General features: G+C 35.4%; 2 protein-coding genes across 4 annotated transcripts in view; one reads left to right on the forward strand and one right to left on the reverse strand.

The window, feature by feature from the left end:
- The window catches only part of ACOT12 (acyl-CoA thioesterase 12), a 30,168-nt gene extending 25,626 nt beyond the window's left edge, over nt 1-4,542 (forward strand). The window contains exons 12-15 of the mRNA XM_058168087.1: nt 1,024-1,157; nt 2,541-2,669; nt 3,466-3,622; nt 4,399-4,542. Coding sequence (XP_058024070.1) covers nt 1,024-1,157; nt 2,541-2,669; nt 3,466-3,622; nt 4,399-4,542 — 564 coding nt within the window. The remainder of the gene's footprint in view (nt 1-1,023; nt 1,158-2,540; nt 2,670-3,465; nt 3,623-4,398) is intronic.
- A 706-nt stretch (nt 4,543-5,248) lies between these two features.
- ZCCHC9 (zinc finger CCHC-type containing 9) lies at nt 5,249-13,551 on the reverse strand. Of its 3 annotated transcripts, none has more exons than XM_058169924.1 (7): nt 13,270-13,551; nt 11,118-11,177; nt 10,086-10,483; nt 8,419-8,569; nt 8,180-8,272; nt 6,517-6,585; nt 5,249-5,446 (listed from the first exon to the last, which is right to left on the reverse strand). In XM_058169924.1, exons 3-7 carry the CDS (start codon nt 10,443-10,445, stop codon nt 5,328-5,330), a joined length of 792 nt encoding a protein of 263 aa, XP_058025907.1. In that variant the 5' UTR covers nt 10,446-10,483; nt 11,118-11,177; nt 13,270-13,551; the 3' UTR covers nt 5,249-5,327. The 3 variants fall into 3 exon arrangements, with proteins under 3 accessions (XP_058025907.1, XP_058025908.1, XP_058025906.1); XM_058169925.1 differs by having other exon boundaries at nt 10,086-10,503; XM_058169923.1 differs by having other exon boundaries at nt 10,086-10,463; nt 13,270-13,549.
- Between the last annotated feature and the right edge of the window lie 3,535 nt (nt 13,552-17,086).

The following is a 17,086-nucleotide window of genomic DNA, read 5'->3' on the forward strand; positions in this document are numbered from 1 at the left end:
TTCCTGTTAAGTTCCCATTAGCAATAGCAATAGCACTTAGACTTATATACCACTTCACAGTACTTTACAGCTCTCTCTAAGTGGTTTACAGAGTCAGCATATTTTCCCCAACAGTCTGGGTCCTCATTTTACTGACCTCAGAAGGCTGGGTCAACACTGAGCCTGGTGAGATTCAAACTGCCAAATTGTAGTCAGCTGGCAGTCAGCAGAAGTTGCCTGCAGTACTGCATTCTAACTACTGTGCCACCACAGCTCTTAGGAGCTTGCCTGTGTCTTCAGAACTGATGGGAGTAGATGTGGGAGAACAGGGTGAAGCCGAATTCAGATAAGACAGAACTATTGCTGATTCCGGAGACTAGTTTCTGAAGCATTACATCTTTAGACTCCAGAATTCCCCAGCCAGTGTGCTATTGTTATTAAAAACTAAATGTACAGGAATATCTTAAAAAACATATCCACCTTAAACTTGCATTCTAATATGCTAATATATGATATAGCTCAAAAATCTTCTTTTGAGAAAACCTTTTCAATTTTTTAGTTTCTCCCCCATATAAAAGAACGTATTGGTGATAGGTTTGTATTCCTATTCATAAGTGAGAATATAAAGCAAGTCCTCAGCAGACTATTTTAAAGGTTAGTCAGATCATAGGGAACAGGTTATTCCCAATAGAAATCTTCATATTTTCAACTCCATATCTACGCATACTATTATTCCTTCTATTGTTAACAATTTTTTTATCAAGGTAAAACCACTACTTCACACTGAATGCTATTCTTGTATTTATTTATTTGTTCTCTTTGCACAATTCTTCAATCTATAAATCTGGTTCTGACCTAAATTTATTTTACAGAAACTGAATTATTGGTCACAATGTTATATTTTATTGTTGTATGATACTTGGCTTACTCCTTTTCAGAGAATGGTGTGTACTTATTTGAAGATTGCTTTTTAAAACTAAATCATTTTGTAACCTTAGTTTGTGTGGTTGTATAATTCAGCATTCAAAATACATTTTTCCCTAGACAAAAATGTACACTCTGGAAGAGGAAAATGCTCTGTCAATCAAGGTTGAAATGCAAATACAGATACCTTCAAAACTGGCATTCTTCCTTTTATCTAACTTCTTACTCCATAAGCATTGGACTAAATACTACTCGTAAGCATAATTTTGTATCTTTCATTTAGTATCGGTTCTTACAGGCTTAATTTTTTTTAAGCTGTCATTTTGACAAATCTTCAATAATGTGGACTAGTTTAATGAGAATAGAACAGCAACCTAAGTCTAAACATTTTATGATGAAGGAAATAGATATATCTAAAAAAGACAAAGGATCTTTTGGAAGGCAGTTTTAGCAAATGTAGAGACATATTAGGCTGCAATCCCCCATGGGGCAAGTGAGCAGCAAATGCCTGCAGAAAGAAAATTCAGAAAAGCTAAAGAGCTTGGCCTCACAAATGACCAAAAGGAACTGGAAGTGAAGGGAAAAGGAAAGGCAGGATCCACTGCTTGAAAAAAAAATGATCATACAGTATAAGGTAGTAGAGAAGGGGCTGAGGCCTTCCACTCCTATTTTGCCTCACCCTTGTTTATTTATTTATTTATTTATTTTATTCGATTTTTATACCGCCCTTCTCCCGAAGGACTCAGGGCGGTTTAAAATACACAAAATACACATTAAAAACAAGATTAAAACAAGACATATTATAGGGTGGCCGAAAATTTAAAACAATTAACAAACCAAATAAATAACTCCAATTAAAATTTAATAAAACTTTTAAGCCAGTCCCGCTTGAATAAATAGGTGCGTTTTCACGGCAAAAAGTCCGAAGATCAGACACTTGACGTAAACCAGGGGGAAGTTCGTTCCAGAGCGTAGGAGCTCCAACAGAGAAGGTCCTGCCCCTGGGGGCCGCTAGCCAACATTGTTTGGCGGACGGCACCCTGAGAAGGCCCTCTCTGTGTGAGCGTATGGGTCGTACGGGTCGGTTTCCAATATGGAACTGCATTCAAATGGATTAAGTGGCAATCCAAGGCAAGTTAAGGTATAGAAAGCATCTGCCTGCTGTGAATTAATTTAAGCTTCCAGATCCAGATCAACTAGATCTCAGGGTTTTCAGAGACCTCTTCATTGTATTTTATTAAGTTACACTCAGAGTCCAAAGTGTTCTTTGAAGTACACAGAAAAAACAAAATACATCATCATCATCATCTAAAACCTCAGGAATAAATCAACAGTTCCTTAACCAGCCTAGCAGCTAGGCCCGGTAATAATAAAATAAATAAATAAAGCAAAAAAAAAATAACCCTTTAAAGCAGAACTGGTTAGTCAGTTTAATAAGATTGGATTTGTAAACAGAAATCTCTCTTTAGTTTTTCATCCTTATTTCTTTAAAAACAAAAAAGGCTTCAACAGATGTAACCTGAAATAGAACTGATTTCCACAAATTTAGATCTAAAGGTTACATAATGTCTGTTAATTACTTTTCAGTGATACCCAAAGCTCTAAATTCTATTTCTATATGCCTTATATGCTTGTAGAAATTGTAGTGTCATGGAGTGTGTGACTGAAGAGGACAAAATATACCACATTACATCCTCAGCATCAGCTAATGGAAATAAAACCAGTGTTTTAATTCTTGTGTCTCAAAGGGAACCTTCTAAAACAGAGTAAGTATCAAATTTGAAAAAAATTATATATTTAGTATGTTTATGTGTGTGTGTACATACATATATTCATATTATATGGTAATTTCTCTGTGTTTATGTGCATTGCAAACAGCCTTGTTTCAGTGGTGGAATTCAAATTTTTTTTACTACTGGTTCTGTGGGCGTGGCTTGGTGGGCATGGCAGGGGAAGGATACTGCAAAATCCCCATTCCCTCCCCACTCCTGGGGGAAGGATATTGCAAAATCTCCATTCCCACCCCACTCTGGGGCCAGCAGAGGTGGTATTTGCCAGTTCTCGGAACTACTCAAAATTTCAGCTGCCTGTTTTCCAGAACCTGCTGAATAACATCCCTGCCTTGTTTATATATATAGAATGTCGTAGCGTTTCTTAGATTCTTGGTCCCACCTTTTGGAATTCTGATGAGCTCAGGGCTACTATCCCAGCAAACTGGTCTTTTGGCTATAACAGCATACTTAATTCTTCATTTAATAATTTCTTTAGTAATGCATTATAGAGGCATTTAATTTATAATAATAGAGGCGTTTATTTCAAGATGCAGTCCTGAGCAGCAGTAGGTGTTTTTAGGGAAACATGTAGAAATGGAGAGAAAAAGAAGGTAATAGTAGAGACGTCCCTCTTTAATCTTTGCCACCAATCTATGCTCATTACAGCTTGCATTTATCCACTAAATGTGCAGCTTCATAAGCAAAGATTTATCTTGCCTTATGACTAAAATTACAGCCTTAAACTAGCTGTTCCCTACATGTTATAAATTGTATTTTTTTTGTCCTTTAGTGATGATAACGCTACACTTATTCAATTTAGAGATCCTTACATAATAGCGGTGAAGTCAATTGCTGTAACAGCTACTCTGCCTGCTCATCAGAACTACCATCAAAATGAAATCCAGTGTGCTGGATTCCTAATCCACACTCATGAGGATTCCTCTTTGGTAAGTGGTTTGAAGTTACATGCCATCTTTTTGTAAATTTTGGTAATTACATCTAGCTTTGATTCCGCTTTTCACCTGAAGAAATACTTCTAATGGAAAGAGGAAGATGCTGAGCATATAATTCTTGTCTATTTCTCCACCAGTATTGGTTTTCTCAAAATTTCTATATACACTCATGGTGATTACATTGGAAATATTCACCAAGTCCACTATGAACTAGACTTGATTTTTGAAGTATTTGACACACAATCATGTTTTTTTTTAATCATCTCCATTATTTTATAAAGAAGTCCATTCAAAATGACAAATTTTCCTTTTAATCATTTTTAGAACTGTTACATAAATACCTGAGATATTTATATATTAGTTTACAAGTTACAAAAGAAAGGGATGATACAACTTGAAAAACGTTTTAAATGAAAAGAAGCTTAAAGCTTCCCAAGTAGCATCTGTGTGAATAAGTTGTTTTTTGGGGTGCAGAAATATTTAAATTTCTTTTCATTCACTCCTCTTATCACAAAATCTTTTGAGATTAGGTGGGCTGGACCCTCTGTTTGATCATCATATCTAAGCATAAAGCATAAATTTGGCCTTCCAATGAACACCAGTGTTCTAAAAATGGAGCCCTTAGGAAATGATTGAAATGAATATGCTTGTTGTGTTTAGAAAGCCACGCACCCATATGAAGTTTAGAATCTTCCATATTTAGTGCAATTTGACATTAGTGCCGGTTACAGCTTGGATTAAATCACAATGACTGTCTGTATATTTTAAAGGTTTCTGTCTTCATCCATGATGTACATAATATCATGCCTTACTTTGCTGGAAACCTTGCTTGTCTATGGGAATCAATAGAGGATACAGCATCCATGTGCATCCAGTTCTTAGAATCAGAGAGCAGCAAAATGAGCTACATTTAATGTACCAACACACTACTGCAAATGATAAAAATCATTGAAAACTTTATAAACTTTCAATCTAACAAAGCAATTGCCATCTACTTATTTGAAATCATCACCATGACAATTGCAGTATCATCCAAGGCTAACTGAATGACCATCTAACCATTTTCTAAATTTTACAAAAATCCTTGTAAATGCAGTCTATAATACTACATTTTAAAAATTTTAGATGCAAATGTTTATTTTAAAATGAACTTAAATCTGCTATTTATTATAATGTGTGTATCAGGAGTCTGAACCATAGTTATGTTTCACAGTTTTGCAACTGTATAATAAATCAGGTGACTTAAAATATGTTAGCTTTAATAAAAATGACTGCTAATTATAAGTTTATATTATAATATCTGATCAATATAATAAAGTTTATACATTAAGTTCTAGCCATCATTTATTTAGAAATTGAATTTTTCATAAGCAAATATTCACTTAATGACATCACTGAGAGACCAAATTCCAATTCCAGTTGTGGTCTAAGATGGGTGTTACCTGTACTGAGCAAAGGCCGAGTGATTATGTAATATTTGGAAAGATTTCCTTCCAATTCAAAGCTAATGGGTAAACCGAACAATTTCTAACATATCCTATTCAAAGGCTTTTCATTCATCTCCAGGCTGTTTCCATTTAGGTCAGATTATATCACTAAATCAATACTTAGAAGACAATGTGTACTTTTGGGATCTCCAAAAGCTTATGGTTTTTATTTTAAGTCATATGTTGAGAAGTATTATGGAGAATAAGTATGGTCAAAAGTTAACAATCTTAGGTACTTTTGGTTTTCCTTTTTGTGGTCCAGGGTTTTCTAGAACTTCTTGATAATCTGCACTCATTCCTTTCATCCACCGACCAACAGTTAGTGCTCGATCTGTGTTTTGGGGTGTTGTTGGTTTTTTGGGGGGGGAAGAGAGAAAAAAACGTATGAGAAATCAACTGTCTTTTATTCTAGGATATAATACAGTAATTTGTACAAGTATTTGTTGCAATAGTGATTACATATTTTATTTTTGTCCATGTTAAAGTTAGATCAATTATAATAAGCCTTCTAAGAATTCAAGTTGATTAAAAATATCAGTTAGTATTGATACTTTCTAACATTTCCAGCCTTTACACACAATTGATAACCCAAAAGCTACAATGCTATTTATTTTATTCCAATTTCATTTTTTCTACTCAAAAATAAATCTGATGTAGATAACTCCTCCAAGAATTTTTAACAAGAATTCCACAATGCATGGCTAATCAGTTCCATGATACTATTACTATCAACATTATATTTCACTTCTGAAATTCTTCAATGCCAAAAAATATAAACATAGGTAGTCCTAGATTTAATGACAATTAAGCCCAAAATTTCTGTTGATAAGTGAGACAGTTAAGTGAAATTTGCCCGATTTTATGACCTTTCTTGCCACAATTAAGTGAGTCTGTAGTTGTAAAGTTAGTAACATGGTTGTTAAGTGAATCTGGCTTCTGTTGTTAAGTGACTGTCAGAAGATTGCAAAAAGTGATCACATGACCCCAGGACACTGCAACTGTCAAATCTGAATCAGTTGCCAAGAATCTGAAATTTGATTATGTGACCATGGGGCTGATGCAATGGTCATAAGTGTGAAAAACAGTCATGTCACTTTTCTTATTGGCGTTGTAACTTTGAATTATTGTACGTTGAGGGCTACCTGTATATATATAAAGAGAGAATTGTGAATGTTGTTCTCAAGCTGTAGCAACTGATATATCTTGGAACATATTTAAATTGATTATCAAATGACCTGTTAAAAATTGGATAATATTGAATAACACATTAAACTTATCAATACAATCTGAAAAAAAAAGATTGTTCATTGAGTTTTGTAATTATCTAGCCAGAGTTCATTACAAAAAGCTCTCTACATATAACTCTGCCTTCTTCATAAACAGAAATTCTAAGCTTCTCACCTGAGTTTTGATTTTCTGGACAGTCTCTTTTAAAGTGCTCCACAGATCCGCAAATCCGACAAGACCCTCCTATAAAAGCATAAATATAAATAATTTAATTTAATACAATATATATATGAACTGCACTCTGCAATGTATATTAATTGTACCTTTATTTTTTTAATGAAGCAATGCAATGGCGGGAAATAGATTTTTTTTTAAATGTATTTGCCAATGAAAATTACAATATATTCTACTTTAACAGAAAAAGTTGCTAGCCTTTAAATTAGCATAAGATCTCATAATTATTTATAATTAGTAGTGAACTATAACAGTTGTAGGAAACACTTTCTGTAGATTAGAATCTATCATGTACAGACAAGAAAAGGAAAATAGTTCAGATAGACAATAAAATCTGTGGCAATTCTATGCCTAAAAAGGGGTGGATAAAGACACATGTTTGAATAGCAGGTGTAATTCTGTGAAGCTTCCAAGATTGTGAAAACCCTTTTCTTTTTATCTACTTATTTTGATATCCTCTCTCCATGATATGTCCCCCACCATCACAGACACACAAAGTAAAGAAAAACAAGTGAATTTTTAAGATTGCTTTACTGTATCTTTAACCAAGCCCATTCTTTCCCATTGCTTAGCTATTTTAATAATTCTATCTACTACAGCTCCACCTACTTCTTCCTCTAGCTGGGCATCTTCAAATATAAAAGAGAAAGGAAAGGATACAACATGAAATAGGTGTTCACTTTGACTAAGGAGGTTAAATTTACTAAGATTTCGTTTCTTGAAAAGACTGGTGAAAGATTTCTTTCTGCTTTTTTTTTTTTTTTTTGCCAAATTAAATTCTTCCTTGAAATTGAAATTAATCAGATTCAGACCCAATTAATCAGACCCAATTCTTTTTTCTGAAAATTGAAAAGACTTTTTCTTATTTTTTTTCTCTGCTTCTTTTATTCTTGGTTTTTATGTTCTTTGTAAATCTTTTAATAAAATTTTAAGAAAGGAAATGCAAATCAAAATGTTCACTCTATTTGTCCTATTTAAATTCTGAAAAATTCCTGACATTCTAAAGATAAAGGTTAAAGAATCATTCTAGGATTGCTTTGTCAATTATTGTTCTAACACCCATTCTAAAGTTTCCATTCCTGGAAAATCTATATAATATAAATAGAACGTACTACTGAAAGTTCACTAAAATTATTCAGATTTTATTGTTTTTATTAAGTAACTTGTCAAACATGTCCGGCATGTATTATTTAAATATATGGTAAAAGATGCACCAAGTAAGCATAATACAGATGTGAACCTCCACAGTCCAGCTATATTAAGATAATTTCAAATTTTTTCCTGCTGCTGCAGATTAGAAAGTTGTAATCTGAAAAGGTAAATAAAACCTACATATATGTTCTAATCTTTAAACAGGATTAGAACATATTATTGGTTTTTTGGGAGGGAATAGAACCAACATGGCAAAGATCATTGGATGTTGCTGTTGTGTAAAATAATGGCATAAAGTATTTTCTTACATAATTTTTCCAAGAGAAAATTTGCAGAATTTATCAAAAGAGGAGTAACTGTATTCACTCAAGCTGTCAAGAAAAATATTCTGAAGCATGTCAACAATCCATTTTTTTAAAAAATAATGGGATTTCAAAAGGGGAGGCCTTACCTTCAGCATAAAGCCCTTTAGGATTATCAGGACATGACCTTGAGAGATGGCCCATTTCCCCACAAATAAAGCATTTCGCATATGGAAATTCCCCTGAAAGAAATTCATAGTTAGTGTCATGAAGGAAATACATTAAGATTTTGTAAATCATCATAATTCTAACATGAAATATTTAAATCAATATTACCCTCGTAATTGGTGACATTTATCATGCTGAGAACCATAGTTATTACACATACCAAGAGCTGGATCTAGTTTGGCTTTGCATTTGTTAATTTCATGTTCAGTAGAGCCACATCGGTAACAAATTCCGGTTCCCATGTCTTGGCTTTCAAGGACAGCTGGACAATCTGCAACCCCATGGCCTGGTTTTCGACAGTGGAAGCATACCTTTGATAGTCCAAAGAGAATTACCATGTGAATTCATTATGGACTTAAAGCAGTATCTTTTTACATTAACCACTTTTCAACCTAAACTTACCATGGTGTATAATAAGTGGAAGCCACACATACATATAATGAGATACCCTCCAAATAGAAATGTTTCAGAAAAAGGATTTTTCTTTTTCAGAAGACTTCCTCTTCACAGCACTGTCTGAATATATTACTATTCACTTCCACACTAATTACATTTGCATTTTATAAAAAAATATTCTTGTAATTTAACCCTTACTCTGAAGTTAAGGTTTTTTTGAAGTGAAAAGCTACTCATCTCACCCAATCATATAATTAACAACTGTTTTGATTCAACAAAGTTTTGCAAGAAAAACATTCCACAACCACATATATTTGAATAGAATGCTAAAAGTTCCAGAATACTAGCCCTGCATTTATGTAACACTAAAGGCAAAATTATACATCGTAATGAGTAGGCCAGAACAAAAAATAACATTGATTACATATTATTTAAATGCCATTATATATATAAATATATTTAATGTGATTCGTTTATTTAAATGCTTTGCTTCCACCTTCCACTAAAAATTACAATCTGAGGTTGCATCTAACATTTTAACAAATTTCGTGCACTAATATACACCTATCTCTGGTTTAACTAATTTCTGTATAGGAACTTTCTTATGACCATCTGCTATGTTTCTTAAAGAACTCAGAAACTGCATATTAAACAATAGCAAGTAAACCAGTGGATCACTGAATAAATCAACCCGAGTTCTCACTTAAGGCACAAATGACCAGGCTCAAATTAGCCTACTTTGTACACATTATGCAAAAATTCCGCTCTCTAGAAAAGGTTCTAATGCTGGGAAAAGTGGAAGAAAAAAAATGACAACCATCAGCATGGTGGGCTGGCTCAGTTAAAGTGATGATAGGTCAAAGTTAGGTAAGGATCATCATGGAGAAAATCTATATATGGGCACTAAGAGTCAACACCAATTAGATGGCATGCAATCAATAATCAATACGAACAAATTTGTTTCTTTCCAGTACTCCATCTTCTTGCACTCTGGCCCTGATGAAGCCTCACAAAGATGAAACAACAAATAAAAGTGAGACTGATTAAGCAAAGTTACTGTCAGGCTATGGCAATTTATTTTTATCAGTCAGAAAATATTTTGCTACCCTAGATAGAGTGGGACACAATTGTTCATGCTTGAAACTAGACTGAATTTATCATTTTGTTCTTTTACAAATAATCATTTCAACTCAGCCTATCCGGTAGAAAATGTAAAATCAGCTTGGAGATTAAATGCCAAAAAATTTAACAATTTTATGTGCCAATTGTTCACAGCAGGTTATTTTTTAGAAGTAGCATGCAATATTCTTGAAAAATATCCAACTGGAAAAAAAACTTTTATTCAATCTCCCTTGGCTGCAATCCCTATTTACCCTTTAAGAAAAGAAAAGTATTAAACAGTAAAAAAAGAAAAACAAGAGAATATCTTACCATTATATTCTTCTTAATTTCCTGGCGCTTCACTCTCCTCTGTTCTCGCCGCTTGTCCTTTTTGAAAGCTGTTGCTATTTCTTCCTCTGCCTGATGACTATCAATCAACTGGCCATTGTGCAACATCTGTGAGTTCTGTTTTAAGTATTCCATAAAGCCATTGACATCTTCATTCAGGTAGTCTTTTTTCTTCTTATTTTTCTTTTTCACTTGGTTGTTCTTTAAAAAAAATCCATCTGAAGAGCTCTGCCTTTTATTTGTTTCTACAGTTCCAGCAGCCCCATTTTTCATATCATCCCATGGTGTTGCATCTAGGACTTTCTTGTTATGTGTGACTCTTGCCCGAGCCCATCTTGTCATGGCTTCATCCAAATCTTCCTACAAAATCCACATGTTTACTGCCATTGATAAATTCAATCTAATTATAATAGTCATAGGTGCATAAAAATATCAGGAGGTTATGAAAGTCATGATTTACTGTATTTCTTCCTTTCAAAACTTATACTAGCAGAAGGCAGGCTATTCTATAATGCTTCCTGGTTATCTGTTTTTAATTTACAGAGGAATTTTGACATAGCATCTCAACATTTAATCAATGAAGTGACAATCATCTGTATGAAAAAAGTGAAAGTAATTGTGAGCCAATAGCAGGAAGAGCTTCCAACACTTAATTATAAAAGCACTAAGACATCACACGTTTTACTGTACATTTCATTCTAAAAGTAACAAAAATGTAGTGGATGCTTTATAGAGCATCTCTGATGGTCATGGGGTACCAGAGCTTTCTAAACAGCATAGGCTGCAAGTATCCAGACCTGCTATTATGGAAAATGATGGAAAAATCCTTTGGTATTTATGTGAGTAACTCTTTACATACATTACAGCAGGTATGTGGAGCTTTTGTTCTACCAAGAAATACTTTGTGCTTTTTAAACACAAAGGCCATATGTAGTATAACAGACTGAAGAAAGGGCTCAGTCACAGTTTGGAACCAATTATGTCTCTGATAATAAAAACTATTAAGGTGCTCACCTCTAAAGGAGACACTGAAGATCAGAGCCTTCTGTTCCTCTTCTAAGATGACCAGCCTGCCTGATAAAACACAACCAACAAACCTTGTGAGATTATGGGTCTTTAATTAAGATAATAGCCCTTAGGCTAAAATAATATTAAGTAGTAGAACTAAAGGTAGCAGCAACAAATACTGGGGCAGTGGGTATACAATCAATAACACAGCAAAATGCAGTGAATATAGTTAACACAGTAAGAAATTACCCTTTATATTAGAAAATGTCACTTAGGTTGAGTGTACTAATGTTTCTAATGCTAAAGAACCTAACTGAGGCACAATCCCTCCCTATCTACTGGTCAGTGGTTAAGTGGCAGCCAATGTATGGGCTCAAAACTTGTGATAGAACTCTCAAGTAGAAGACACAAATAAGTCAGAGAAGGTGTTTCATGGTCAAATAGCCAATCCTACTGACTTCCTCCTAGGTGCTTCCTCTACAGACTTGGTGAGATGTTTATGGAACCCATCTCTCTAGCCAGAGGTGATAAATCAAGAAACTGCAACTGGATCAGGAATGCAATCACTCCTGAACTCTATCATTGGTTTAGGACTGTTGCCTTTTATGGCAGCAGGAATACAGTTCACAGCCCAGGATGTAGCAGTTCTCTCTAGGAACTCTCTCTCTCCGAAGGTGTCCACGGCCTTAACAGTGTGACCCTCTGCTTCCCTACTCCATGTGACTCCTTTTTCCCGCCAATAGGCCTTTTTCTTCCAGCTCCTTCCCCCACCCCCCCACTGCCTCTTCCTGTTCTCAGTTCAAGGGGCCAGATTCCAGCCAACCAGGTAGTGCTGGCTGATTGGCCTATCAGAGATCAGCTTTTTCCTGCCAATTACCAAAGTTTTTATCTGTATGGATGTACCTGAACAGCTCAGGGAGAGAAAGATACACCAGCAGGAGCTGTAATTCTTTGTGTGAATTTGTAAGATGAAAAAGCTGCTATTACTTTTTAAAATGGATAAACAGATGATCCCTTCTTTTGATTTAGTGCAATCCAGCAAGATAGGCAGCTCTCAATTATCGTTACAAGACCTCCTCTGGCTTTTTTCTTCTTCTTAGTAATGTCCTCTGCCATTTCTTCCTTCCCAAAAGGAAAATAAGGAGTTTTTCCTCATAGGAACAGATAATGTAAAAAGTTTCATTAATGGTTCTTCAAATATTAAAAAATCAGAATCCATACCAAAGAATGATTAATCCTAAAGCCCAGTCCACAAACTGGTCAGACTAGAACTTCTGAGTAATGAAATACCCTTAACCTTATGCAGTTAACTCTTTTCTTGGCAGAGATGGTATTTCTACTTAATGATGGTTGCTCCATATTTAACCATAATATCTACCAAACTAAGATGAGAAGCAAGTAGTTAACTGGTAAATTATATGCATCCGGGCAGAGAGAACTGTTGCTTGTGTACTTTTTTCAAATTGGTACATGTCCAATTTTGCAACTGTATCACCAAGTGACAAAGGAAGTAAGGGTTCACTCATTCTAAACATCTGAAAATTCCTCTGAAAGTAATTTGAGCAGTTTGCCATACAAATGTTGGACTTCAACTCCCATCATCCTATATTATTAACCATATACTCTAGGTAGGGCTGAAGGGCTTTGACATGCATGACACCTGGAGGTCCACATACTATCCTCAGCAAAAGAATACACACAGCTTTTTTGAAAGAAAAGTTGCAGTTGGCCATTCAGTGAATAGCTGTACAAAAAGCCCCCAAACCAGAACACATTGAAATTGAATTAAAACGAAAGAAATAAAATGTAGTCAATATATTAGCTACTATCACAACAGCACTGCTACACTTTAAACAGAAAACTTATAGGTGCAAATCTTCATGAAGGACAGGGTTGTGAACTCACTTCTGGCACCAGCAACGTTTTTGAGGTGAGAAATATGCCTTCCTGAAATCACTGGTGCTCTCCAGATGTGCTCTATGAAAAACTCCCCAAACTTCCAGTCATTACCGGAATTCTGGGTGGGATTTCTGGGTGTCCCAACACATCTGGTGATCAGGTTGGAAAGACTAACACGTGGTCAGAGGCTATTAACTCTAGTCCCGGGGACCTAGTAGTCGCTCTAAAGGATTTCACAGCGAAGATTTTCACAGCCTACCTAAAGATACCGATGAAATGAGCGGCTCAGAGCCCAAACTTTCCGGGGAAGCCGATGAGCCCAGCGGAGCTTCCTAAAACTCGTTCGCAGCAGTTCCCAGAATTTAAACTGATCCAGAATATAGGAGCAACTCCACACCCAGCGTGTCTGACTGTCCGGAAGGTCTTTTCCGCACCACGCAGTTGCGCACCGAGAAGAGAAAGTGCGGAGACCAATGCGACAAAACGCCTCCAGAACATTCGAAAACTACAGCCTGTAAAGGAAAGAGCGGCCAGGAAAAAAAAAAAGTCCACATCTGGCCACCGCTCTTCCGGGAGGTGAATGAGGCAGCACTTTTATGACGTTGCCAAGCAAGGGCGGAGTCGAAGGGACTTAAGGCGTGGTTAATGCGTAATCTCCTAAGGATGGGAAAGCAGGGAGTTCGTTCTCGATCCACTGACTCCTGTCCGTCCATAATTAAAAATGTACCATATGCTGACATTTATGCAGTTATTCTGATGAAGAATCGCTGCTTGTGATTTTTTGCGCGGTTGACGTGCGCTTGTTACGATAAAGTGTGACTTGATCAAATAAATAAAACGTTCCCGTTTTTCTGTTAAAACAAAGTATGCCCTACTTTCAGTCTATCCGAACATTTTATCTTGCATTCTAGCTGTCCGTGGCTCTGATAAAACTGAATATTAGTTTTACATTGGATTTGGACGTCAGAGCAAATGTAAGTGGTCGCTAAAAGAGGATGATGACTTAATGGCACGTAATCCGTTTGAATGTGGTTTATAGTGACATGGTTTGGTGGATACGTAAACTATTATGGAGAAAAGGACTAGGATACATTGTTAAATGTTTGAAAATTGCTAAACAAAATCTGTCCCCCCCTTCTTTAGTTACCCCCATATTAAATTAAGGTTGGTGATTCACCAGGAGCAAGTATGAATTGGAGTATCTTGTATCATTTTTATTTTTATTTATTTATTTTGTCACAACATTATATACAAGCACGTATATTGAAAGGAGACAATAGGACAGGAACGGTAGGCACTTTTGTGCACTTATGCACGCCCCTTATAGTCCTCTTAGGAATGGGGTGAGGTCAAGGGTAGACAGTTTTTGGTTAAAGCTTTTGGGAATTTTTCATTAACTGCATTCCTATTCTAAAACTTTGAGGATAGTTTTATACCTCAAACAAAGTTTTTCTAAGGGAAGAGTGAGAATGGCTCATCTTTTCCCAAATATGCAACCTTATGTAAATAACTATTATTGGTCAATAATTAACAAATTATTTTCCTTCCTGTCCTGGTTGGTTTACCAGGAGTGTTGTGGACTTTGATCTGACTCACTACATCATCGGTGTCGAACTTGATCATGTCATGTGATTTATTGTGACATATTGCGATGCATTTTGCCTTTGCAGAGCCGGGGTGGGTGTGGCCTGTGTATGAGGCATCCGGCCCTCAGACTGCCAATTTGACACCCCTGCACTATGTCTATGGCGTTTTTACATATAAAACGGGTGAAATGCTCCCTGTTTGGACCAAATCACACGATCTGGTAGTGATGGCGGCGTGTGATTCGGAGAACCTGTAGCAAACATCCCTGCTCCCCTGCCCCCCCCCGCATGCCCAGCTGAGCCGCACGAATATCAGAGGTTTTTTTTACTTTTAAAAGCATTTTTCTTCAGCCGAAAAAATGCTTTTAAAAGTTAAAAAAAAACCTCTGATGATCACGCGGCTCAGCTGGGATCGTCAGAACCCTTTCAAAGCATTTTTTCTACAAGCTGTTCGGCCGAAGAGGTTGTAGAAAAAATGCTTTTAAAAGCAAAAAAAAATGTTGGCCACGCCCACCCAGTCACATTACCCCCTCCCCACCAAGCCATGTCCACAGAACCAATAGTAAAAAAATTTACATTTCACCCCTGATATAAAACCATCTACTTGTTTTTTCAGCGATTGCCAAATAAAGATTTTTTTGTTAGATTACATATAATTTTCATTCAGGAACTCAGCTTGGAGGTCCTCTTTCCCCCTTCCCCATCAATAATTCTGTGAAGTGAACTGGACTGCAAGAGTGTGGCTGATCCAAAGCCAATGAGTGGTATGTGCTGAGTAGGCAGAGCCTGGGTCACCCTGTGGCAGTCCAGCACTTTAACCATTGTATTATACTACTGTGGTTCTCAAGAATGATATTTCATGTAGAATCATATTTCCTCACAATCTTCATATGTGATTGCTTCTTCTTTAATATAAGCCTTGAATATAAGTCACAAGGTAATCAACTGTAAATTTTGGAATATTGATTGATTTCAAAGCAAAAAATACTCAGCGGTGTTATATGCTGACAGAAAAACTTAGTCTTTATCAATGGTATGCCAGTTTCCAAATTATGGGAAATAATAGTTTCTCTGAATAGGTCACACCTCCATCTCATGTACTGTATTATCAAACATATCTCTGTAAGAACTTAGAATATGTTCAGAGATGGTTTAAAATGATAGCCATGGTACTAAAAGCTAAGCTTTAAGGACTCATACATGCTGAATTTGAGAAGACAGCACTTTTCAAATGCATCTTTGGAGATCAAAAACTCTTATTGTTCCAGATTTCATGGGTGATGGTTTAAGATATAGGAAGGTGTTTTTAAATCAAAACTGAAAGTCTAATATTTCCTCCCCTCCTGCATGAAAGAGATGAGGAAACATATGCACAAAGGCACAATAATAGCATAACATCATCAATTACATTTAGAAGTGAATGCTATTGAACTGTCGGGCTATAACTAATTCAATCATATGCATATTCCTAAGTAGACTCCCTGTTGAATTCAGCAGGATTTACTTGTGTTAAACATAATAGTTGTTTAGGAAGAGATTCAGCAGTTGCTTTAGCAGTATGGCCTCACTATATACTTTATTTTATTTATTTACTTCTAGATTTCTATACTGCTCCAATCATGACTGATTCTGAAGGATTTATAGTTCTCCAAAAGAGTTAATGTAACAATATAGCGCTAGGAATAAAGCAAAGTAATAAAATATAACATATAGCATAAAATAAATAATATTCCCAGCATTCCAACAACCATAATACCAATTTTAATCAAGAGAAACTAAGTTGATGTTTTCAGTGCGAGATAGGAAATTATAACAATCTGTTCTAGGGATTGGTTTAAATAATTAGAATACAGGGATGGTTTAATTATTTCAATATATTACTGTAAGTGGGCATAAACCCATAGCTCATATTTACAAGTAACAAGATCTTTAGTGGCACTTATCTTGAATGTTTTATATTTTCATGTGATCCAATGCAAAATTAGGCATATTTGATTTCAATACATTTACATTTCTTTGATTTCACAGGATTGGGCTCTTACGTTCATAAGTAATAATGTAGAATTGCTGCTTGAAATTTAAGAACATATTAGAGAAATGTGCTGTTATCTCAGCTTTATCCAAACTGCTTTATATGTAAATATAATTAATGAGATTGTTATCAGTAAACAAAGGCATCTGCATAAAAATTAAAACAATTCAATAAAATACAATTTAAATAATCACTATGTACATTGTTTACAGACAGCCAAAATATTGCTACTCTACTTCCCTAGATAGTACATATGATATACTTTGTTTTAATACTTTGCGCAAATCCCTGCAAACAAATATTTGTGACAGCAAAAATATATCAATAAGGAATATAATATATGAACCACAGTTTTCTATGGTAGAAATATTTGCACGGTGGTGTTTCAGAATCAAAAGGGCTCCAGTGAAGTCTTTGCCTGGAAAATAGTTGCAACCAAACATTACAAGTATTTCCTG

Source organism: Ahaetulla prasina, chromosome 2 (genome assembly GCF_028640845.1).
Source record: "Ahaetulla prasina isolate Xishuangbanna chromosome 2, ASM2864084v1, whole genome shotgun sequence".
NCBI classification, from domain to species: Eukaryota; Metazoa; Chordata; class Lepidosauria; order Squamata; family Colubridae; genus Ahaetulla; species Ahaetulla prasina.